Source organism: Apteryx mantelli, chromosome Z, assembly GCF_036417845.1.
Source record: "Apteryx mantelli isolate bAptMan1 chromosome Z, bAptMan1.hap1, whole genome shotgun sequence".
NCBI lineage: Eukaryota > Metazoa > Chordata > Aves > Apterygiformes > Apterygidae > Apteryx > Apteryx mantelli.
In genome coordinates, this window is record NC_090020.1 from 61,836,868 (window position 1) to 61,862,960 (window position 26,093).

Genomic DNA, 26,093 nt, shown 5'->3' on the forward strand with positions numbered 1-26,093 from the left:
AGTTCTCTAAACTGCTATTCTCAGCTCTGCCAAACTCAAATCATCTCACTGTGTTTAGTTTTTAAATGAGTTATTTCAAGAAGTGGACAGAGGCAATCCATTTGTCTGAATCCTGTCAATAAAAATATATAAAGACCAGCAAGTGGCTTGACCAAGTTCACCTCAATTGCTTTGTGCGACACAGAAAACACCTTGCTGGCTCTGAACCGGTAAAGCCAACAGACACAACACAGTTAGTTCCTAGGCCAGGCTACTGAAAGTAAAAAATATTCCAGGGCACAGATGTGTTCACTCAGATCTACCCTATCCCCCTTACTGTGTGACCACTGGAAGAGTCTATACTAGCTGCTCAAGCTACACTTTCTAGGTAACTTTAACTATGGTGTGAGAGGGTAGCAAAAGATCAAGAGTTGCAGTCACTTCCTAAACTCACTCTGTTGCTGCTTCCTCCAAACCCAAGCAGAACTTGGCACAGCTGAATGTCTACCTCACATCTTCTTCAAAAAAGATATCCATAACTTTAATTAAATACTTGCTGCCAGCTATCATTGGCTCTGACTTCTGTGGTCAATCTCCAAGGAGAAAGTTATCTAATTGATTAAAAATTAGCTAATTTGTAAGTCCATATGGGCTTCATTAACACAACCTGAGTATTTTACAACTGACAAAATATTCCTCTGTGGAACTATCTTGCATGTTTTAGGTGAATCCACAATTAATAATTCACAATGACTGAAAGTGGAAACACTTTATGACTTAAGGTGTTTGGTATCTCGTAACTGAGGTGAGATTCCCTTGCCCCATATCTAATAGTGTCCTTATAAAGAATAAAACAAACAACAAGGTCTTAAGTTTAAATCATTGCAGAGGATGGTGCTAGTCAGACTGACTTCTGTTTCCAGAGTGTCCATTTTCCCCAAGGAGAGGGGGCAGTTAAGAAGGAAGTAATGCAGAAAAGTCTAGAAGAAGGAATACAGAAATACATAAAGTAAATTGATCATTTCACCTTCAAAGTGAGTTGTTAAAGGCTGAAGGTATGTTTATTTATACTCTGCTTGGAAGTTCTGGAAAAATTGGTTTTATAATGCTTCAAGAACAACAACTGTTTAGTCATTAATGTTGTTACCATACTTGTATGTTTATCATCAGGTATTCCAGAAGCCAGCAAAACTATAACCACACAATATATAAAAGATTTCAGAACTGGTTATCTATATATATATATATGTGCAACCATAACTATAGAGAAACAGCCCCGAGAAAACTAATTTCCCACATTCCAGATAGCTACCTTAAGTCATGCTTATTCTTAAGATCCTCAGATTGAATGGTTTGCCCAAACATTAATATGCATTTTTCTAACTCCATATGAAAAACAATGTTTGATGACCCCAAAGAACAGTGTTTAAAAGAGCTAATATTTAAGAAGTCCTCATTTGCCAACTGTAATTAAGTATCAGGCTGAGATACCATATTGCCTTACATTCAGAAACACAAACATTTTCCTTTACCTAGAACAGGAAACAGGCATCCAATGGCAAATGCTATCCACAGAAGTTTATTTTATAACCACACACAATCTAATACAAGAAGTTTATATCTCAGATGATCCGCAACTACAGCTGAGACCATACAGAAGGCAGTGTGATGAGTTGGTATCAGTAAGAGAAGGGCTAAATTTATGTCAATCAGATGCATTCAACTGAACTTCATCTTCAACAAGATGTACTTGGTTACAGACTTTTTTTTTTTTTTAATATTTCCTCAAGTTATCGACCAGAATTTTGGCCTTGCTGCCTAAGGAACTTAACATAGATCCTCTCTCTTCAAAGAGAATAAAGCAGACTGGCAAGGTACGATAACAGAAGGGTTACCTTTCAGAACAGCAGGTGAATGGACAAAACACACAAAATACCTGGAATGGGGCAGAAGGGCAAAGCAACTTGGAAACACAGCCTACATTTGAAAAGAGCTACTAACTGAAAAGTCGGGGGGGGGGGGTGTTTGTCCATTTTGATTTTTTTTTTCTTTTAAACAGTCTCTTTCTTTCGGATCACTTCATTTTAGCTCTTGTCATCTCAGTAAAGTAGGAATTTGATTCCTGGCATATGAGTGACGTTATATAAAAACTCGAGCAATTGGCAATATTTCTTCAGTAGACAAACACACTTTGGCTTTTTGAAGCATGAAACAGTTTTCACTCATTTTCCAAGTTTTTTTTTTTTTTTAAGCTGTTTTTCAGCCTGGGGACTTATGAACTCAAAATTGTTCAGTACTGGTTCATTTTCCTGTACTGGTAAGGAATATGATGGAGGTATTTTACCATGACTATGATCACTGCTAGAAGTTATGCAAGTTCATTCACGTTCTGTACACTGATTTTATAAAATAATCTAAAGCTGACAACAAATGAGACTTGAAACGAGTAGGATAAACAAGAAGTGAAATAAGACAGTGATACAGATTGTTCTACAGGATACTTAAAAGTGATCTGAAGGCCATAAATCTTCAATTCTCTTCAATTTTCTTTCTTTAAAACTGTGTGCCCCCATTTCAATAATTTCTATGGGGATGGGACTGTGTAACCTGAAACTCAAGTCTAGACTATTCTCCAGTTTCACAGAACCAGACTATGTACTATGACTACAGAGTCTATTTAGAGACAGAAAACAGTAAACAAACAAGTCTGAAAAAGTTTGTTTTTTAGTATTTGTCTACCAACAGAGACAGTTATATAAATGTTATATTTTGTGTTGATAAAGATAAGTGGACAAAGTCTTGCACTTGAAGTGAAGCAGTTAGATACTAGCTACTAGAAGCTTTTAATCTTCTAACCTATTATAATTGGCTGTTGGGGCATAATTTGATCAGGTCTGTCTTTGGAGACAGGCAATGTATGTGTACAGATGGGTGCAAACATGGTGATATTCTTACCTGCAGAATAGATCGCAATAGGAAAGTCTTGTTGCAAGAAGTCAAAATTCCAGACTGAAGAAAGTCCCCCACCTTCTCATGAAGAATGAATCCCAAACTGAAGGTAAGAGTGTGAATGGTTCACATATCCTGGTCATGAAATACTTTCACTCATCAACATCCCTAATGAACCAGGATGAGACAGTGAAGTTTGAGTAATCAGACTTTGTTAGAAGTATGTTTGCATCTGACCTGCAAAACATCCCCTCTCCCTTTGTTTTCACAAAAGGCTTCTTTCTGCAAAGGTTATGACTGTCAGAAAATTCACTTGGGACTTGCAGGATCAATAGCTATGGTTTTTTTTCTAGTAACTTCAGGTTATTGACTTTCTGTTTCCATAAAAGATATATTTTAAATGGATGGCTGAAAAATATCTGTAACTATGCACTGAGCCTTCCAATCCAAACAAGACATGACATTTCTAGTTTCAAAATATGAAGTCTTTCCACAGATGATTTAAAAGATAGCAATTCCATAAAGTGGCTATTTCCTCTTCAAATTTTTCATTGTGTTTTTTTCTGGAGAGCAGTACATTGGGACCTGCAGCATTTCTTTGGTGCCTGTTCACTTTGATTCTAATGAGACCTCAGTTTTAAAAAAGATATTTCAAAATACACTGCTGGAAGAGATACCTGTGACAGCCGCAAATGCTGACCTAACTTCAGTTAAGCCCTGCCATAGACAGATCTCTGCTTTATTAAAGACAAGATCTTGGACTTCATGCTGTCCTGGGAAAGTTCAGTCTGCAGCTTAACCCTGCTCACTGATTAAAAGGCTTTTCTACAAGGACTTTCAGAAATGCCAGACACTGAAAGATGGAGGAATGAGTGAAGAACACAGGAGGTATCAACTGTCTACGTAAGATCTCCTATAACTATAATTTAAATTCTTGAAAAGATGATTGCATGTTTGAGCCTAAAACTCACAAAACTGTGGATATTCTAAATAATATATATACACAAATCATCCCACATAAAAACCTCAAAGATACTGCTCACAAATTAAAACAAGCATACACACATGGTATCAAAACTTAAAATAGAAAACATTCATTATTCAGCTAATTTGCTAGGAATATCTAGAATAAACAGTCAAGAATAAACATGTATAATCAATCTACAACTTCGACCATGCAGAGCTCCTCCACCAATGCCTCAAGACAACAAAAAAGTCACTATGTGTTAAGAGCAATCTCCTAAAAGGAGGAAGCAACACATTTCACAGAACTGCATTCATGAAAATGCCTAAAGCAAATTCATGACTGTGAGTTAATGCAAGCAATCAATAGAATAAACAAAGAATTAAGTATCACATGTCCCAATTTAGAGACCCAGTGTTCACAGTTACTGAAGTACTATCCCACAATCTTTTAAAGTCATCCAGCTTTTAGATTAGCTGAAGACAATGGATATACTCTTTCAGAAAATGAAAGTTCATTCCTTAACCAAGTTAGTTCAATTTTTATTTTACTTTTTTTTTTCTTATGTATGTGATTAAAGAAAGAAGAAAATTACATGTCCCAAGTTGTATGATTTTTTTAATGTAAGTTACATAAGGATTTTATTCCTCTTCTAAGAATGTACTTGACAGACACGTTGGAAGAGTGCTCAATTGTCCCTGCGCATGGTATTTACATCATCTAATTTCAAACGCTCAGCTCACATCCTCTGAATCAGCCCTCGGAGTTCTCGCTAAATAAACAGCAAGAAGTAGGTAATTCAGATGCTCCAAAAAAGAATGGGCTTAGATGCACAAGGGAGATAGTGTAATTATTCTCTTAAGTGTTCAGTTATTTTTACTTTTGGCTCTCATTCATTCCCACAGACTTTAAAATTAGCTCTATCAGTTGCAGAGTTGCTTCACTTTAAAGAGCTTTGCAGCACATTCTCCATAACAATTCTTCCAACAGTAGATACAAGTCCTTCTCCACCTCCCCCCCCCCCAATATCTAGAGTCATCTTATGTTACAGCATGAGCTTTGTTACACTGTGCTTGACACATTAATGGTCTGAAAACATGTAATGGCTTACTATGTATTCCAGACATTCCTTATTAAACTTTCAAAAATTGTCACAATCAAGAAAGACATGAAAAAATTTAGCTAACAAGTCAACATCTATTAACACCTATCAACAGCTAAGTCCTGGCAGTCTAAGCAAACGTGCGTAAATGTGGGGAGCAGTGGAAACTGGGTCAGAGAATGAGGGGACAGCAATCCCTCAGCATGCTTCTTTGTGAGACTACCATAGTGCTGGTGGAGCACAAGGGGCAGAAGAACAGCATAGCTAAGACCTTTACAACATCAAACAGATATTGGCTGAGGTGAAGTCAAGTCCTGCTTTTAAGCTGCTATACTAACCAGTTCTTTACTGGCTTACTCTGACAGTGCAAACATATCACCTTTGAGTTTCTTCTAAGTGTGCCTCAAGAAATAATCATTTCTCTGCAAAATAATTGAATTTACTAGAGTTTTTCTAGTATACCCTAAAATGTTATGCTTCATTATAGTACTATGCAATTTGAAGACAGTTATTGCCTTTTACGTTATAGAGAAACCCTTTCAAAAAAGCCTGGCTTTATCAGTCTCCATTCTTCTGGGATAAAGCCCTGAGCAACCTGATCTGCTCTCATAGATGACCTGCTGTAAGCAGGAACTTGAGCTAGGGCCCTCCTGAGGTCTCTTCCAACCTGAAGCTATCCTGTGATCATACTAAACAGCATCGAAAAAAAGAATTAGGAAGATACATAAAAAAAAATATATATATATATACACACACACACACACACACAATATCCAAATACTGGGATTTGAGTATAAATTCAAATTGCAAAACATCACAAAAAGATATTAACTTAAAACTTTTTTTAAAACCAACTTAACAATTCAATGTGATCCACAAAGTACTTTTACTGTAACATAACTAAAATATTAAAGCTTGTAGAAGTGAGTGGCTTTAATACACAAAGTGAAAAATCTACTAAACAGATTTCTGCATACAACCTTTAATGAAAACTCAGTGAAGGAACATGAACTAGCAGCAAGATTTTGGGTTTTTTTTGTTACAGCATTGGATTTACATGCAGCATTATTAAATGGTAAGCTATCTAGACAATAAAATAAGATACAAACATCATTTGAAATAAGTCCATTTTCACTAAGGCAATGAGTCAAAATTTCATATTAAAAAGCTGTTTGAATACAAAAATAGGAATTTTAACGAACAAGCAACAAGCACACATATATTGTCTGATCAAAACTTTATGTAATAGAAATTCCAAGTTTCATCAAGTTTAAATGTAACACCATCACTTATTACATGGAAAAATGAGGTAAAATGTTCAAGTCATGGTTGACAGAAAATTAAAGATTTTCAAGATCTGTCCCCCAAAAATTCTATTATATTTAAGTCTTGTTTCTGAAAATGCATGTTTTATCCCACAGCTTTATAAGGTGTCAAGAAATGGTATAAAACCTGTTATAGACAAATGTATTTATTTTAAGAGGGTGAAAGCCACTTTACCAAACAGTCCAAGCAGTAGTGGCAGAGTTCATCAGATACTCTCCTCAGTTTTAATATTTAAACTATATTCTCAAGTTCATTAAGCTTAGAATATTATTCCTTTGGGCTTATACAGACAAATAAGAATTGTACACTATGCACCAGCATGATGAAAAGTTATGCTTAAAAGTGAGGTGCAGTCACATCAGAGGTGGTTTAGAATGTTTGAGCAACCTTTTTCTCTCCAAACTCCATTTTACAATCAACATTTTTCTTTTATTAAAAAAAACCCAGATTTTAAGAATGTGGAAAATATTTCCAAAAAAGGGAAAGATTCCTGAGGAGATTGAGAGTTAGTTAGGAAAGAAGATCTGTGCTTTTTTTAGTCTTCTTTATTTTAAACATTAGATTTGATACACTGGCTTTTGTTAGAAACAATCCTGCCTGCACTGAGTCATTGCTCAGAAAAGGACTGATCAGAGTCTCAAACAAGATTTTTAAAACTTCTAATGCCTGACTTAGGCTCCTTTTAATTTTCATTTATTCTGGCAACATTTAGTAATGAAAGCAGTGCTCAGGTTATACTATATTATAAGAAGTGGGAGTTGCCAAGTAATATTCCTCAGTAATTCAACATTAACCAGCACAATTACTTTAAAAAAAGGCAAGAGGTTTAATTACAAGAGTTTATCTTTCTGCACAATGCTCATATAGCTACTTAATATCCTTTCCACTCAAATAGTTGACTAGAGTCACACTGCTTGTGAATGGCTTTAAGACTTTCCAGTTAAGGATAAATTGAAGCAACTAGGCTGACTGTTGCTCTATTACGCTCATAGGATATGAATGGGATTGTATATATTTACTAGAGAAGGTTATACTCAATACTTACAATTACTTACTGAAATAATAAGAAATCAAAGTTCTAATAACAAAACTCTGGTGACTTAAGTAATGCTTCTTGTCATTTCTTGGATATAAATGGTCAGGAAACAACTATAAATACCAAAGCAGTCTGCACTTACGTTGCTGAAATAACACAGCCCCACAACTGCCTATACTAACACATGCAAAGTGCTTTTAAAGGAACGCTTGCAGAAGAGGACATATCTGGCCAGAGAGGATATGTTAAAACAAAACAAAATCAAGCATTTTCCAGGTGAGCAGATAAAAGATGAACAACGAATAAGATGCAGACTAAAGCATGACCCCCACACTTCTGATTTCTGACCTTGTTAACACCTATCAGTCCCTACCAGTTCACAGAAAGACAAGAAAATCCCTCTCTAGCACTGCTTTGCTAACAACCTCCTTCAAACCTTGCCCCCCTCCGCTGCGCGGAGGTGCCCACTCTCAGCCATGTTCGTCACCTGGCTCAGCAGCAGCACGGTCCCCTCCGCAAGGAGCACCGGCCCTCCTTGCTGTGCAGTGCCTGCCTCGCCTCCCCAGCCTTTGGCCTCGTGGCCTCGGCTGGCCTGCAAAGCCTTCCCCCATGGCCGCCCACACCCGCCTTCCCTGCACTCCAACCTGCACTGAGGCCCGCTCCTTTTGGTGTGTCATGGGATAGCAGGTACTGTCAGGTCGGAGCAGAACACAGCTATGCTGTTTACAGAGAAAATGAACTTGTTATGCTAGTGATATTTTAATGAAGCATGGGCAGATGCAGTAACTCTCATCTCCCCTGCATCTGAACTCTTTGGAGGGAAGATCACATCATCTCTTTTCTTTTAAAGCACCTAGCAATTAATCAGCAGCTCCAGAAAAATCAGCAAACAGCTACAAAGCAGTGCCACACACAAGACAACACTCAGGCGCCCCTCCAACATTATCCTCCTTGCTCAGAAGCACTGACTAAAAGTTACCTTTGCTCCAACACTGGGTGCAGGAGGAAGAGGTTCAGTGACGGGCAGGAATTAAAAGGGTACCCAGGGAAAAGAGTTCAGCATGGCATCGCCTTTCCATCAGACACGGAGTGCTGCTGAGAGCCAGCAGTGTAGGGATTAAAAAAAAATTTTTTTCTGAACTGGGGCAAGTAGGCTGACCACACAGAACATCCTACCAGCCAGCACAAGCATCTAGGAATGCCCACATAATTGCCTACTTAATATTACGAAATGCCACTTCAAAAATGTGCTCATTTAGCCACGACTAGCTCAGTCCTGCAGGTTCACTCTCCATCTCTTTCATGCACATGTTACAGAGCGCTGTTCTAGAAAGTCTCCATTATATCTAACAATTGAATCAAATTAAGGCAGCTGTTTTCCAAACTAAGTTCTGACATCAACCTGAAAAACATAGTGGTTCTTGGGAAATAAGTGGCATCTTTTGGAATATACGTATTTTTTTTTTAATGTTAGTTTCCATGTAATTAAGACAGTGTTCCTTGACAGAAGGAAAAAAGTTTGTAGCCTTTTTTGGCCCCCCCCCCTTTTTTTTTTTTAACATGAAACTATTGTCAGAAAGCACTTCAGAGCATTTTCTGTCTTGGTTAAATACTAGTATATGAATAGTCTCAGTTGGGCTTTTCAATATAAATAAGAGTGGCCAATACAAGTCTTCATTTAATTATAATAACAAAAACCCTACCTAGCCCAAAATTCAATTAAGGTCAAAGGGTTTTTAAAAGTAGACTTGCCTTTTCTTCAGTAACAGTTCACTGACAAACTTGTACCCACCATTAGCAAGACAAAACCTTGGGTCTTTTGAGACTCATCCTGAGAAGTCACCCTCTAAACGTACGTAGCATTGACACCAGAAGACCAATTCTAGCTTGTGGTATCAAACAGGACGATAAACCAAGAACAGGCAATCCCGTTGCATACATGAAGCAGATAGAGAAATGCAAACATAAATTTTGTAACCTCTATTCTAGACCATCAAAAATTACAAGTGGGCAGTTTCAAAAAATACGTAGAAACATTCTTCAGTCATTCTCAATGAAAAGCGTAGTTATCATACTGGCATATCAGAAAACATTTACATATGAAAAAAGAGAGGGATGATCTTGCAGCTATCCTTTTTTTTTTAAAAAAAAAGAACACTATTAATGTGTGGACTTTGTGGACTTTATCACAACTCACAAAAATATTAGTAGAGAATTCCAGCACACAAACAACAAGTTCAAATGAATTCTTTACAAAACACTGATAAATGTGCAAATTTTGTAATATTCCTTCAACACGCAGATAGCACTCTTACAAAGCACCATTTCTTCAACAACACAGTAGATGCACTAGTAACAGTTGTAGTAAAAAAATAAACGCAATCACTCTGCTAAAAAATTAGTGCAAAATTATGCTTTATCATTTGAAAATGTAAATGATTTTTTTCCAGATACATTCTCTTACAAAAAATTAGAATTCTTGAACAATTCCAATTCCATCTCTGCTCCTTCTGAATTATCTGCACAACATTTTCAAGGTCTAGAGTTCCCCAACTTTTGAGACACTGATCAAGAGTTCTTAAACTCTATTTAAACTGTATCAAGACCATGCTTAAAAAACAACAACAACAACAACAACAAAAAAACCACCCACACACCAAAAAACAACCCCGAAAACACACTAGTGTTTCTAGCTTTGCTAGTTTATTAAATATTGAAGTTACTCTCTATGGTCTCAGTACTTAATCTGTTTCATTGAGAGTGTCCCACTTTCAATAATATCTAATATGCAAGATATACCCATCTTAATGCATTATTTGTATCTTTAAGTAAAAAATCCTAGATTTCTTAAAGAACAATGAAGTACAACATTCCTAGTGCAATGAATTATAATAGTCTGAAGCATAACCACACTTCTCATATTTAAAAAAAAAGTTGAAAAATGTTTTCAACTGTCAGAAAATTGTTTTAATAAAAGGAGAAGTGTTGCAAGAGTCCCTTATCTTCCAATAACTCATCACTGAAAGGCTGACATCCAGTACCATCAGTCATTTAAAGAAAATCCGCAAAAATAATTTAATTGGAACATCTATGAAGCGGTTAACTTCACTAAGAGCTCAGACATTTAAATATTGCTTCCTGTTAAAGGGACACCTGCACTCACTAGCATTCAAGTGCTTGTACTCATTATAAATTCTAAAATAAATCCCCCAAAATCTTTTTTTCCTCATCCTTTTTTTGTGGAAACAAAGATTATACTGAAAATCTGAAAGCCAGTCCTTTATCTATTTTGTTTTAAATCAATTCATTCAATTCATAACTATGCTACTTGGAAGCCACCTCATGGAAGAAGGTCCCTTTAACAAGGAAGGAAACAGGTATCACTTAATCAGGATGTGTGAATGGAATCTGTACCTATGCGTAAATGGCAATGCGTTCTGGGTTGGTTCAGCCCTTGGTTCTGAGTTCTGTGTCACTTCTGGTGTTGCTCTCTCATCATCTGTTCCATTAATACTTTCTGGCGTTAAAGGAGACTGAATATCCCCTCCAGCTGATTCCTTAAGTAAAACAAATAAACAACACGTTACAATTACACACTGACTCACTCAGAAAGACAATGTGCATATAAGCTCTAACATTAATTCTTAAATGAGATAAAAAAAAATTTAGGCTCACAGACTTCTGGCATGTCTCACATTCATGTTTTGTCATGTGATGACTTAGAAGTGTATTACCATAAAATTCAGATTATCATACACAAAACACAACTGACCTATGATTTATTTGCAGTTTCCCAGCCTCCTGCTTATTGGTTTTGTAGACTTCTGTCTCTTATCTCATATTACATTCAGCCCTCAGCCAGCTAAAGGATTGGCAACTATTCACATCCAGGATTCTTATCTCTTACTTTGTATTCTAACATGGAGAAACAAGCAATCTTGATATTTATTTCAAAATCTAGCTTTAATATTTTTATTAACCAAAGTGAACAGTGGAAGGGCCACTGCTGATGACATTCACTGTTTCTCCTACGAGCCATTTGTAAAGAAGGCTTGTTTGGCAGAGTCCTTGCAAAACTTGTGTAGACATGTTAGCCTTGGCCTAGCCCTTGCTGTTCAGTTTCTCTCTGGGAAGAAGAATACTGCAGCTACACTCAGGCAGCTTCCTCTCCTGGATACCTGAGAAACTTAACGGCTGGCAGAAGGTATGGTGCAGTTTTATCACACCTCATCACACAAACATGTACATTTGTGTTTTGACCAACAAAGACTATTTGCTGGTTTCTGGTCACTGATTAGTATTTCCTTCTTAAAAACAAACAAACAAAACCCCAAAGAACACTCTGTAGCCCACACCTAAGTTAGAATACCATGGGCTTTTCAAATGCTGTATATGGTTTAATACTTTTCTTTCCAAGTAAGAATTGTTGCATTGTGGAGATAAACGAGTCATATAAGCTCATTAGGATTTCAGAAGTCTTAGTAGGCTTTCAGTAATCAAGCAGTAACATTTAACTCTAAGATATAAGGGTTTCATGAACAGAGTTCCATGGATGACAAGGAGGGATGCCTATACAGTTGAGGACTGCTGGACTCGCAACATTTCCAAAAGCTAAGCATCTCCAAAAGCTAGGCATCTCCTATGGCCTTGCAGCCTCTGTCTGCATGGAGAAGAGAACAGGCTGCTATTTAACATTCTTAAACTAAGGCACAAGCACAGTCTTTGGGAGTCTAGCTGCTACCCTTCTCAGCTCTTTGACATTCTGCATAGAAAGCCAAAGAACAGTAATCTCAAAAGGAATTGAAAACAAAGTATCCGGAGATGCTCAGGACCTTAAAAAAATCAGTTTCTAATTCTGAGCCTTCAGTTGTGTTTGTACCCTTCAACTAGTTTACAGGAATCAGACTTTTTGAAAGCCAATACTGAATCTGATCTACATCTATAGGAAAAAATTGTCCTTGACTTTAAGGCTTAACCAGATGAGAAAATTCAGTACTGTTAAAGGAGATCCAGCTGTCATCATCACCTTCCACAAAGGACTAGTATCACTTAACCTAAAATATTGTATTTCCAGGTTTTCAGTGCACTTTAAATTATGTTCAGCATTTGCAGCATGGAGTTCAACAATTACAAAAATTTTGCTTTTATTCCCACATATAGTATTTCTCTTACTCTACAACTTGCATTAGTGGGTGATACAGAATTATATTACATTTTAATACTGATTTAAAAAGTTTTATTATATTTAATATTCATCAAGTTATGCAATGCACATGCACAAGTATCTCCATTCTGTGCCTTCCTATTAAATTCCTACTGATTAAAAAGCAGAAAATAATTACCTTTCACTGATTTATTATATAAATGCAAATTATTTACTACATAAATGTTAAAAATTTATTATATAAATGTAAACTGTTACCTTCTTTCAAAAGTAACCTTGTTATTTTATAGTCAAAAATATTATCTTAATTGTTAATATTTAAAAGTCAAAACTAAACCTTGATTTCCACAAAATTGAATTTTACTGAACTGAAACTGAATTGAAATTACGTGTAAAAGGAGAGCAGAGTTGGCAAGGTAATCAAGCACATGCATTATTCCATACAAATTACAAATTTTGGCCTTTTTCTCCTCTCCCCCAATCACATCAGATGTTCTAAAACAAACAAACAAAAAAAGCCCCATACAACTTCCCCAAAAATCTGTTTTACTTATATTTTTAAGCTAAAATTCCTACAACACTGTTAGATATCTAAAGCAAGAGCTTATTCATAAAAACTTTTCTGTATAAATACATAAAAATGATTTCAGTATTAAAAAAATTAAACTGCAAGTTCCAATCAGGCTTATTTTTCAGTAAGGCACTTTCATAGACTTCTAATTCAAATGAAAGTCAAATGATAAATCAATGCAGGCATATGTCACTGCCTATATAATATCTAAAGGCTCACTGCTTGCAAATTCATAACAGGTAGATCTGCATGTAGCAGAGAAGCATCAAGTTCTGGTATGTATTTCTTCCAATAATACAGATTAATCAGTGCTCTCACATACTCAAAACTACCGTTCCCCAGTAAATAATTTATCTGCAGCTAACTATAATGAAGCTAGCCATGAATAAAGCACCAAATAAAACAGAAAAAGCTACAAAAGCCACAAAAGCCGCAAAACTAAGCTAACAAAACCAAGTTTGCAAATAATATATTCATGTTTTATAGTATTTAGAAAGAATAAAAGAATTCTAGAAACATTTTTTGGGAGATATTCACAAGCAATGAAGTTTTATTAGTTTCTCACACCCACTTCAAATTTTGAGGAGAAAACTTAATGAAGAGTTTGGGGAAAATTATGATCAATTAAAAGTATATATATATATATGTATATAAAGTGTGTGTGTGTGTGTGTGTCTATATCTCTCTCAGGATAACTTAGTCCTAACATTCAACTGTGTAGACACTGTATGGAAAAAATAACAGTCCTTACATTAAAAATCACAAACCTTCCTGTAAACTAATGATATATTTTAAGGCCTGATATTTGCAATTCTCATGAATAGGAAGTATCTATTTTGTACATTTGACAAGAAAGGATTGTCAGCTCTTCTGTAGTATAAAACCACTATTACCTCATAAGTTTTTAGAGGACATTGAACTTTAAATCACTCATCAGGCCTGGACTTTGACATGGGCTGAGGATTAGCATTATTTAAAGTGATAAAAGTGTGAGCGTGTGAATCAGGAGTATTTTGCTATTTAAGAGTTGTTCAGAGATCTGCACTGTCAAAAGGAGCCCTAGCACTAGTAATCAGTAGGTAGGATGCCAGTGATGCAAGCAGTATAAAAAGGACACTGCCTACAGTCTAGAAACTAAGCACAGCATAGGGGAATTCATCAAAAGATGTCTCAGTCAGATTTCAGAATCTTATAAACAAACCTTATGCACTCACAAAAAAGTCTCTAAAGTAAAACAAGCAGATTCCGTAACAGAGATGAGGCCACCTTTGAACAATGACCGAGTATGGAAGGGAAACAAATAAGGAGTAGGTGCTTAACAATTAAGTCTGGATTCCAAAAACATGAACAAAGCAAACCAATTCCAGCTTATACCGTTTTCTTAGGAAGTCTTCCCTGATTTTCCCTGTAGTCACTGTTCTTCAATGAGCTTCTGTGTTCTGTACCGACTGGCAATAGCTGACAGCTACGGATGCGTATGCCATAATAGGCATGAAATGTTTGTTCCAGGATAGAAATTCACACGACATCCCAGAAAGGCAGTCCTTCACAAACGTTTAAAGTAAACTCTGTATTTCTACAAAGAAAAAGCCAATGGGTGATAAAGCCATGACTATTTTGCGAAAACCAGCCTATTCCTTGCCCTACAAAAGCACTGTGATACCGAAAGCTACCAGCCAATCACTATTCCTAGGAGCCTGCACAGGAGGCATTCTCCAACACTGAAAGAAGAGTCTGGCTATTTTGAACAAGTAACTCGCCACACACTTTCAGATATTAACAGGAGTCTTAATTTGAAATGACCAAGGACAGCTTCTGGCTTAGAAAAGAACTGAGGTCCAGACTCCAGTTGGTGTAAGACTCATGGGGAAGGGTGCAAACCCACACCCTGAACTGTTTGGTTGTATACTTGAACCTGATAAAGTTTAGTTTGAAAAAGGAAAGAGAGAAAAAGAAAAAAAACCTCCACCAACCAATGGTTTCCAGGCTATGGCTTCATGCAAGGCTCAGTAAACTCCGGACCAAAGTGTTGTTGTTTCAATTCATAAGCAAACCTGTAACTAAAAACAGACCATGGGTGGTTTGTCGCTGTAAAATCCATGGTTTTATGTCATGAGCCAACGAGGAGTCTGAGACAGAGGAGGTGGCACAGCAGTAGAGAGACAGTATTTTAGTTTTATATAAACAAGATAAGAGCCTCACAAAGCCTTATTAGGTCTGAGTTAAATGGGTACCAGATGCAGTACCTTTGTGCACAGGTGGTCTTAGAAGTACCAAAATAAGCAACTTGTTTCTAGTCCACTTAAGGCAGAAGACCAGATACAAATAAAAAGTGCATATTATTATACACATCCATCCTATTACAGATGGCTAGAAAGCACAAGTTCCTTCACACAGAAATGTTTTTCTTTTTATTTGAAGAAAGCACCATGCACTTAGTGGAATTTATATATAACAAAGCAGCATTTCTCTTGTAATTTGTTTCTCCAGGCCACTGTCCTTCTTTGGACAAGTTCTTTTTACAGTCAAGGTAAATGGTGACTTTACCTATCACCTGATATTTTGGGAAATTAAAGCAAAGCCTGTTGGTAAATAGGAAGAAAACAGGCAGTATTAAGGAAACAGCAAGAACAGAGTTTAAATTTATCAGCAGGATAGCTTAGGGGAAAGGAACTCCTGCAATTAAGTAGTTGCAAATTGGGCTATGTATTGTTTTCTTTCTACTACACATTCCGCAATAAAAAATATCCACACAATACATGCCATCAAACAAAACAGCATATCCAAAAATACTCCCATGTGGAGCTACTACTTCTTGGTCCCTGAGCAAGTCTTCTGGTGGGAGAAAAAAATCTACCAAATAGTATCAACACTTTGCTAAAACTCATTACAGCTTAGAGAAGCAGCCTAACTTCAGTGGGCTTTAGATTAGAAGGATAACTTCTGAACAAGAATCTTAACAAGAATAACTCTGGAAAACATTTGAGTTCTAAATACACCTTCTATTTAAGTGAGATTTCTGTATCTCTTTCATTTGTTTTCTATTAATTCTTAGTTTCACTTCAAGTTTTGGCATGAACACAATGCAGGACATTCAGAATTGAGAGAAACTCACACATGCCCCTAATATTTGCAGGGTTACGTCAAAGCTGGATGGTAAATGCCTTATGCAAGGTTTTGTTGCACTACACGTAGAGATAGTATAATAAAGCTGTAGGAACATACTGAATGCAGAAAAAGGCACATCTATTTTTTTCCTCTAGAACCATGTAGCAAAGAGGGCAGGCAATGTACCGTATCTGGTACTTTGATTAACTGGTAAATAAGAGACTTTTTAAAGCAGCGCCAAGAGAAACATAACACATTTTATATAAGCTTTACATGTATATCTTCCAGTTTTGATGTGCAGTATCTTCCTACTTATTCTTAATTTGATGCAAAAGAATAAGAGCCAGAGAGAGAAGAATTGACACTTGCAGGTAACTGGGCTAGTGTTACCAAGGCTCGCTCACACACTACCTCCCAATGCCTTTCCTGTCAAAAGCTTCCTGAAAAGCCATGTTCCTGTGAAATCTTGACTGGCAAGAGACTACACCTCCTTCCTCTTTTCCTCTCCCTCTCTGCAAAGGATCACTATACAAAAGGGGAAGAAAAGCTGTAAAATGATCAAGAAAGGCAATACTGGCACTATGTGCCTTACAGCCACTTTTGGGGAAGTGATCAAAATCATCAAATGCTCCTGCAAATGCCCCTAGGGTCCCCACTGCCAAGCACTCCTCTTTCCCCCAAGTCATCACCCTCTTTGAATTAGCCCCAGTGCCACGAAATACCCAGCAAGTGCAGCCGTCTGCCATGAAGCCATTGCTTTTCATCTGCTCCCAACTCCAAAGTTCCTGATACAACTCCCTTCTCTTTGGGGAACTAACTAACGAGAAGCATGAAGTATGTGAAGACTATTATGCCGATGTGCCAGCACTTGCACTAACTGTATCTTTTGGAATAATACACTAACTTATCAACACAGCTAAAAGCCAAGAGATGAAAGGTAAGGCCTGAATACGAAATTATTCCTAAGTGTGCAGTAATTAAATTACAGAATTGCTCAAGGTAACGTTTCTGTAACTGCCTACAGTACAAAATGTTAGGCTCCAATATTAGGTATAAAGAGTAATCTGTACAGGAAAGTGAACAGTATTAATAGCTCATATAGATTAAGACAAAAGCTTTAACCCTGGGCATCCTGTCTCTGAGTAATTCACATTTATGTCCAAACCAAATAATAAGCCACTGCATTTGACAATGTCAGATTTAACTTATGAGTCCAGACTATTACTCAACATGTCAGAAGAGAAGCACAGTAATTGTTTTGCCTATAATATTGAGTAACTATAGAGGCCTAGCTGAAATACTTCACTGTATATAAAGCCAAAGTATATACTAGGTTATAATACTGAAATTCTTATTTCCATTATCAACATGCTTATTTATGGAATTTATCAGAAGCTTAGAGAAGGTCAAGGAAACTAATGAAAAAACACTGCCCCATTTTCTCCTGTTACAGTACAGCAAGCCATTCCCTTTCAATACTGAAAGCCAATGTAGCACTTGGGCATCCTGCCTACCAGGAAAAAAAAAACAAAAAACCATAAGGTTAGTTCATTGTGTATATTCTTGTGGTTGTTCCCTGACTTCTCTTGGAAGGACACCAGATGTAGCTCTCTGGTGGCAACAAACCTATTTGTACAGCATGTTGCAAACTGCCTGAAATCCTTGTTTCACCAAAGATTAGGAGCACGTTGCAATGCAAAGCATCCAAGAGATGCACTGATTCAATGAACGAAGATGCACTCCCTGGAAAAAAAAAGACTCTGTTGCATTAATCCTACTGAACTCAGGAATCCCTGCTGAAATTTTAAAGCTGTTTCTTCCTTCAAGAGGAAGAATTCCCCTTGCCTTTACTATTGCTTAAAATAAAACAAATAGCTATACCCAGAGCCATAAATATTGGAAGGGAGAGGCATAAAAGCCTCATACAATTTCTTTTCCCAAAGCAAACTCAGAGTATCTGCTTTCAAGAAAATTAATTTTAGGCATGACTGATGTAATATGACTATATTAATCTATCTTCTTGTTGGGCCTTTATTAACTCGGTTCATATGTTTTGAGTTTTTTGGTTTTTTTTTTTTAAACTCTTTTCACATGTCTAACTGTGATAAAACTCCAGAATCTGCATATTAATCTGTCCTCTTTCATCAACACATTTCACAATTGAGTACTAGATATCATGAAATAATTTTAAAAAGTGTTTGGTATTTTAACTCTGATTTTTGTTGAAAGGATTCTATATATAAAGTCCTTTATTATGTATCCCCTTCAGTTTCATAGATACAATAATAAGTACAATAAAAGAAACACACAAGTGGTCTTCATTATAGTTTTACTTACATAACTGCTCACCATCTTTACTCAAAAGATTTTGGGGGGAAAGCTCAGAGAAAAGAAGGGGAAAAAAACAAAGGCCTAATTTTACTTCACAGTAAGCCCCTTTGACACTTCCATAGTGTACATTAAACGTATTCTTAGATTTGACACTTCTAGTTGACTGTAGAAAAGCTTCAGGGTAAGCTGGGAAGTATCCTGATCATTTCTAATATGACATAAGTGGATAAGATACAATACAAATTCTTAAAACAGTAAGTAGCACAGACTGAGGTTCTAGGCTTCAATTAGGCAGTAAGACTCACTTGCGAGGGCGTACTTGTTAGCTCCATCTTTTCTTGGGATTTTTCCTTTGCTAGTCGTGCAGCTTCTTTGAATTCCTGAAATTTGTCCGCAAACTGAAGGTACATATGTTAAAAAATAGAAAGAGAGAGAGAGAGGTGTGAAGCAGTTACATTACATGCAGAACAGAATGTTATACTTAAAATTTTATGAAGTCAAATTCTGTCAGTAGAATTTTTTAATTTTTCTCCTTATTAGATACTCATTTAAGGAGTTACAGTGACAAATACCTTTCAGACATTACATACTGTTTATATGACAGAAACAAATATGATACAACAAAAAAGTTTTTATCTCTTGCTGATAGCGTGGGGGGGGAAAAGAAAAATAAAACACACAACCCACCTTGGATATGGCTAATAATAGTGATAAACTGCCCTACACAGCTGCTTTCAGGTTCAGATTTTATTGTCTTCCTTACAATGGATGATCTGGTTCTGAAGACTACTGAGGTCAGTATTACCCTGAAGTCTTCAATGGGTTTCATTCTTTGATGTCAGAAACAATACTAATTTCTTCCCAAATTTGAATAGCATTTGTAATTTCAATAGTTAATTAAATAAGCAGCAGCAGGAATATTGAGCCAATTGACATCAGCCAAGAAAAAGAATGAATTTGTTGAACTATACACTCATATACTGAACACTAAATTCAAGAATTATACATTGAGCATCATATGAAGCTTGATTTCTCTGCTACATGTACCTTCTTCCTGAAAATAGCTAAAGTTGCAATTTAGAAATGCATGTGCCTTCAAATTAGAGAGATTAAATTAATTTATTAAAATGGCCTAGATTCTCTTGCTAGAGAAGAATCTAGCCTCATAGTTCTCAACTTTATACTACACTAATCGCTATAGTATCCAAACATTTATTTTTGCTTGCTACTGCTTTTATATAGAATATAATTTTATTATGATCAGCTTAAGATAGAACTGATTGTGCAAAAACATTGAAAACTTCACCAACAGTTTCTAAATTTCTCCAGCAGTAGAATACAAAGAAATTGTCTGGCACTGCAAGCATTTAGAAGAGATGAAGGCTACTTCTGCATGTCACAATCTCCTCAACTATTTTCAATCAAAACCTCACTTACTATCCAACACCTGAAAAGCCTTATTGTTTTTAAGCTTCTTCTTCTAGTAGACTATTAATATTTGAGGAAATATCATTCTTCTCCACTGGAAGCCTTTGTTTCATTTGTCAGGTTATTTAAAAGAATACGTTTCCTGGATATTCAAGAAGAGAGACAGAAGATATCCTGGAACTCAAATGCAGTGGCAAAAAAGGTCTCAGAACAGACTGATAAAATTTGGAACAGATCACCATAACTAGACTATATTCATTTAAGACCTGTAGATAGATCTCAGATTACGATGGGAAACCTATTATTTAAATCAGCATTAGGACCAGAAGATTGGTAAGTGGGAAACGTGTTTATGTTTAGAATAAATGGCCCAAGAAATACAAGGCAGTAAATATGATCTTCTGTATGGCAGTGGTACTGTTAAAAGAAATACAATGAATAGAAAGATAAATAGATAATAATCTGGGAAAGAGCCAACAAAGCTAATGAGGAGGAAATTCTCACAAATTTACTAGAATTCCTTGAAGCAGTGAGGTGATAGATAATGGCAATCTCTTTTGATAAAATCCCTAAATAACAAAGATCAGATCTCATGGAATTAGAAGAAGGGTTCTCTGAAGGATTAACAATTTAAGGAAAAGAAGGATTAATATTTTAAGGAAAAGTTGTGGAAGGAGACTACAAGAAAATCTCAAAACTACCTAAGATGGTACTTCCGCCATTTATCATATCCTTAAATTATTTGGAATAAATCAGGTCAACTATTTCAAAGAGAAAAGACAGCACACCTGAGAAAGCATATTTCTTTCCATACAGCAGGATTCCATCAAAAGCACAGCCTTGTACTGTGGTTGAGAGATTATGTTTCCATAGTTTTATGCAAATATTATAGGACATTCTGTTCCACTTACTACAGCAGCAAGAGGAATTTTGCTAGCAAACCCTGATTCAGTGAGGGAAAGGAATATTCTTCAACACAGAAATCATCTTTTAGGTATCACTGACTTCTGCCTGACTCCTGATGAACAATCCTGTGGTGAACTTGTAGTCTGATATATTAAGAAAAAGTCTGATGAAGATGAACCAGTGTTTAATTTTCTTTTATCCTGTTTGTATCTGAAGAATTAATTAAAATGCCTTTATTCTTCTATCAAAGATATTCTCACTGTGCTAATTCTCAGGCACTATTATGAAAGATAAAGAAATTATCACTGTCATAATCTACTCCAGTGAACAGTATCAGTTTAGAAGGACAAGGGCACATGAACCAAAAAAGAATAGTCCAAGAGTCAAACCCCTACTACAAGCTTTAGAAATGATCTGCTTAGAGCGACACAGCTAAGCTGACAATGATGTGAAAATACATAGTTTACTAAAGGACATAACTTTTATTCTTTCTGTCCTGATGATTTGCTTCATTCTCTGGGGCCCAGAGATGCTACTGCAAAGCAAATTAGATATAATAGGGCTGTTCACTTAGGGACTTTATTAAATCAAATACAGAAAAGAAATTCCAAAAACAATTTTTAGGCAACTTCTAGAAACAATCTGTTTCTGAATGCATCCATTAATACAGCTTATTTGTCAGCACTATTACTAATATTCAGTAGTACCTTGAGCCCTGAATTAGATTTCATGCCTTACAGTACCACATGTATCAAAGTGAGTGCTTTGGTGTACTTGACTACAATGCTAGTGCACGGAAGTGAGAATTAGTAATGTCTTGTTCATCTGCTCAGATAGATGTGATTTTGTCTAAAGCTGCACAGCAGATTCAGGGTCTATATTTCAGGTTTTCTGATACCAAGACCAATATATCTGCCAAGCTGAAGTGAAAAAAGTTTCTTCTCCCCCCATCAAATAATCGTTTGTTAATTTTACAAAAATAACACAAGAAGTTTCACCTTTATGAATTTTAGTAGCAATGATTAGCAATTTTAACTCATATGAAAATAATTCAGATATAACACTGTGGAAACAGTTTGCTGAAAAGATCCTGAGGATTCATCATCATAAGCTTCTGAAGAGGTCTGTGACTTGATATTTTTTCAAAAGATTTGTGTATTCTTCCAAAATCACAGCAATCTGAGTAACTTCTATTCAAACGTCTACTTTTAACAAAGTAACTACTTCAGCTTTTCAGATGATCGTTACAACAGCAATATAAAGTTTGAAGCCAAGGGCATATCAAAAACTGTTATATGTCAGTTTGAGGGCAGCTAAAGAATGAGAATGAACAACTGTGATGGAGAAGGCAGTATCACTTGGGGAAAGCAATGAAAAAGTGAACGAAAGGACAAATGGAAAAAAAAAAAACCCACAGAATATTTTCCGTGACAAGGATAACCCACTGTTGAAAGGCAAGCAAACAAGGCATATGCATAACTACAGCATGATACTTTGCTTCCAGAGAAGCATCCCATGTTTAAGGAAAAAAAAACTAGTATATGAAAGAGGCAAATTAAATTAGCACTTACACTAAATAGCTTTAAAATATTAACAAAAGTTATCACTATTTCGGTGAGCAAGTGCCTCTAGCATATATTTAGGCCAATTTACACCAATTTAAATAAATGACAAAGTTTCTAAGCTTACTGATGCAATGACGTGCATAAATGCACAAGCATATATGCAATATTAACATTATTCAGAATTTCATGGGGTTTGTGTTGTTTTGTAGAAATGAAAGCTATCTGATTATGAAAGGAAGAATTTTTATAAATGTATCATATTGTCCAACTAAAGTAGATGTACTGATTCTCTTTCTACTGTTTTTCTAAAAGGCCCATGCTTATCCTTGCAGAATGACTACTACTTTCTCAAATGGGTTGCTATTTTTTTTAATTTTAAATAAGTGAGGAAATCATTATTCCTTACTCAAACATATACTATACATTCCTTTTTATTGCAATTGGGTTTCCAGATCTTTTGTACACTTTGAAGATGAAAATTCTCTGTTTAAGGTAGGGGCGTATTCCTAGACTGAAATAGAAATTCTTTATCTGAGAAAATGACACTGGCTTCTACAGGCTCCTGAACTCATCTATTAGAGGAGTATCAAAAGTAAATGGTATTGTAGATGGGGTGCTCACAGGAACTATGCTATCACTTTGAGAAGAAAAGGATTACTGGTTTCCTTGGATTAGGGCAAACTTCCTTCCTGCACAACTAGACCAGAAAAAAATTCACACAGGGCACAGTGTTTCTTTATTAAACATTTTGACTTTTGTAGTCAAACAAGAAAATTTAGTTGTCTTTTACATTGAGTATTTTTCCTACTAGCTTTACCTTAAACCTGCCAATGTAGTAATATGCACCACATAGCAGAAAAGTGAAAGTGAATGTGGATTTAAAAAAAAAAAAATCTGAAGTTTATCTACATTTTTTCCTAGAAGATCTAAATACAGAAGAAACTAAGTTCTTCACTCCTTTAAATTCCATCATGAAAGACTGTAATGGAAGAACAACTTTACAAAAGAGAAACCTAATAAATGAATAATCACAGAAGGCATAAATATCATGCACTGCAATAGCTTAAACCTCCGTCCTTTCCTCAGTGAGTTAAAAAAACAAACAAAAAAACCCCACAGGTATCAGTGTTAAAACCTTACTGCCACCACCACCTGCCTTGTCTTTTTACATTGTAGGATGGATACACAAAATTTGTGAATAACACAACAGTAGTGAGCACTGAGTCAAGATGCAACCAGCAGTAATCAAATATTCTTAGGCCACTTGATTGCCCAAAAAGTTTTCATTAGTCATACTTACTTTTGAAAGATGATGTTCAGATGAAAATCCCAAGCCATAGACTGTATTCGCCCTGCTGTCTGCCCACTGGCCAAACTTCTGGGATGTTTTAGTAAATGTCATGTTGGGGGTGATAGTGCTATTTATTATTGCCTGAAAAAAAGTAACAGTTGTAAAGGTTGGTTTGGGGTTTGTTTTTTGTTTTTTTAAGACTACTCATAACTGAAAATTACAGACAAGTACTTGTGCACAGTGAATAAGCCACACACCAGCAACTAGGGAACAGTTTTCTTCTAATCCAGTCACAGCTAAAATTATGAGAGCATATACTGGCATACGTTTTGGAACAGCAGCAAAAGCTGGGTGAACCACCTGTTTGCAATTGCAAGCAGTAATTTAATAGTTAGCAAGTCTAAAAAGGGTCCTTTAAAGCATCCACATAGGCTAATGAGATAAGAAGAGAACTAGCAAAATCTTTTTTTGCCTCATAAGTGTATTTCTTTGTCCTCTAAGACAATGTCTCTCAAGCTACACTGTAAATTTGTTGCATTCCCCCTGTTGCATATGGCACTGGCATTGAAAAACAATAGTCTTGCAATAAAACAAGAAGCACAACTACTTTGTAAGTTTCCGTATTGCAAGAATCGGTTTTTCCTTTATACGCACACACCCACGATTACAAAACAGGGTCATACATCAACTACAGAAGAACAACTATGCTTGGAAAACATTTTTCTCCTATAGTTTGTGATATGTATAGAATGCAAGTACATCTTCTGTCATACACTTTTGCCAATGTAAACAAAAAATACAACTATTGGATGATATCCTGGTTTCACTGAACCCAGCTAAAGATTTACCATGGATTTTCATGGAGTTTTACCAGTATTTCTAGCACATTAAAGTTTGTCTAACATATTCTAAATCCATGATGTGAAACTGCCCAGTTAAAGTATGTCAGGATAAAGTCTTATAATGATATCAATGGGCTCCATTTAATTAAAAACCTGTTGGTTACCTCCTTCTTACACATCAGTTACTGTACTCCAAAGGTTACCATCAATATCTTGCAGTAGGTCTTTGACCTACTGCAACTATCTCACATTACGGAATTAGGAATCTTTTGAATATTAGTGTGTACATGTGCCTTGTCCTGCTTCCATGAAACCACAGACCCCCTCACCTGCTTCACAGTTCAAAGCCAGTGATTACTAAGGAATCCTTGGACAGCAACAAAAATCTGCAGGGTCCAAATCAACTTCTCTGTTGCAGATAAAGAAATTCTTTTTCTTTCTTTCTTTTTTTTTTTTTCTTTGAGTAAACTGGACTGATGTGTAGAGAATAACAGTCTTTTCTCAGGATGGTAGCAGTGAGAAACTTCAACTTCACAGAGACCAAGTACTGCTTTCCCAAGCTCGAGATCTTCTAGAAGCCAAGTCCAGTCTACAATACTTGGGTGAGATGGTGTTCTGGATGGATATTAAAATGGGCAGTTATGGAGTTTAATCAGCACCCTTTGCTTCTGCTGATACTTGTGTAGCACTGGAGCATGGCTACCATCAACATTTTTGTCTGAATTCTACTGGACAAGCCTGAAAAATTTACAGCTAAGGGGCCAGTTAAGCCCCCAAACAGCTCCCAATGTGTATACGCTGATTCTCAGTTGAGGTGGGGGAGAAGTATTGCAGGAAAGTTCAGAAGAACACCGAGTATTGCAACATGTAGAGAGGCAAACAAAGATAATACAGCATAGGGGAATTTAACAAAACTGGCACCTTCTACGGTGGCTTTGCCAGCTGTGTTATGCTCTCATTAAACTGGAAGAGCAAACCAGATTGAGCTCAGGGTATCGAACAGGCAATTCTCTCTGATCATGTTTGCCTCAAAATGCAGGTTTTGGCTGCTATTGTGAACAACTCCTGCAGAGCTCTGAAATGCCTGAAAACTTATGTTTGAATAAACACACCTCAACAGGTAAAGGCTAGGATTTGCTGTGTTACTAGAGGCTGGAGAACCATCTCCAGCATTAAGTGTCCACAAAGTTTCTCATTACTAAGTAAAGATCATCTCTGGAATTTGTACTACGGCCTTCCACTGACTTCGTAGGAAAGGGCTGTCTATGCTGCACAGGACAGAGGAGAGAACATGAGACAGTGGAGATGAACAATTCTTTTGGAAAGGTAGTGTTCTGGAGCTCTATTTTTCTTATATGCTTCTTGTCCTCTTATGCACTACCAGTGCTAGAAGCCCTCCTTTTGAAATAATCTGGTGGAAGCCCAAAACAGAGCAGTACAAGTTCACTTAATGCTTTTTTAAATAGAAGCTATCACTACTGTCTATCTCTTTGTGTGGAAGCTGCCAAAATTAACATATTTGGAATTAACT

General features: G+C 36.3%; 1 protein-coding gene across 3 annotated transcripts in view; it reads right to left on the reverse strand.

Annotated features, from left to right (window-relative positions):
* The window catches only part of HOMER1 (homer scaffold protein 1), a 116,009-nt gene that overhangs the window by 38,349 nt on the left and 51,567 nt on the right, over positions 1-26,093 (reverse strand). For all 3 annotated transcript variants that reach the window (XM_067315526.1, XM_067315527.1, XM_067315528.1), the window contains 3 exons: positions 23,730-23,861; positions 18,836-18,928; positions 10,771-10,913 (listed from right to left, as the gene is read on the reverse strand). In XM_067315526.1, coding sequence (XP_067171627.1) covers positions 10,771-10,913; positions 18,836-18,928; positions 23,730-23,861 — 368 coding nt within the window. The remainder of the gene's footprint in view (positions 1-10,770; positions 10,914-18,835; positions 18,929-23,729; positions 23,862-26,093) is intronic.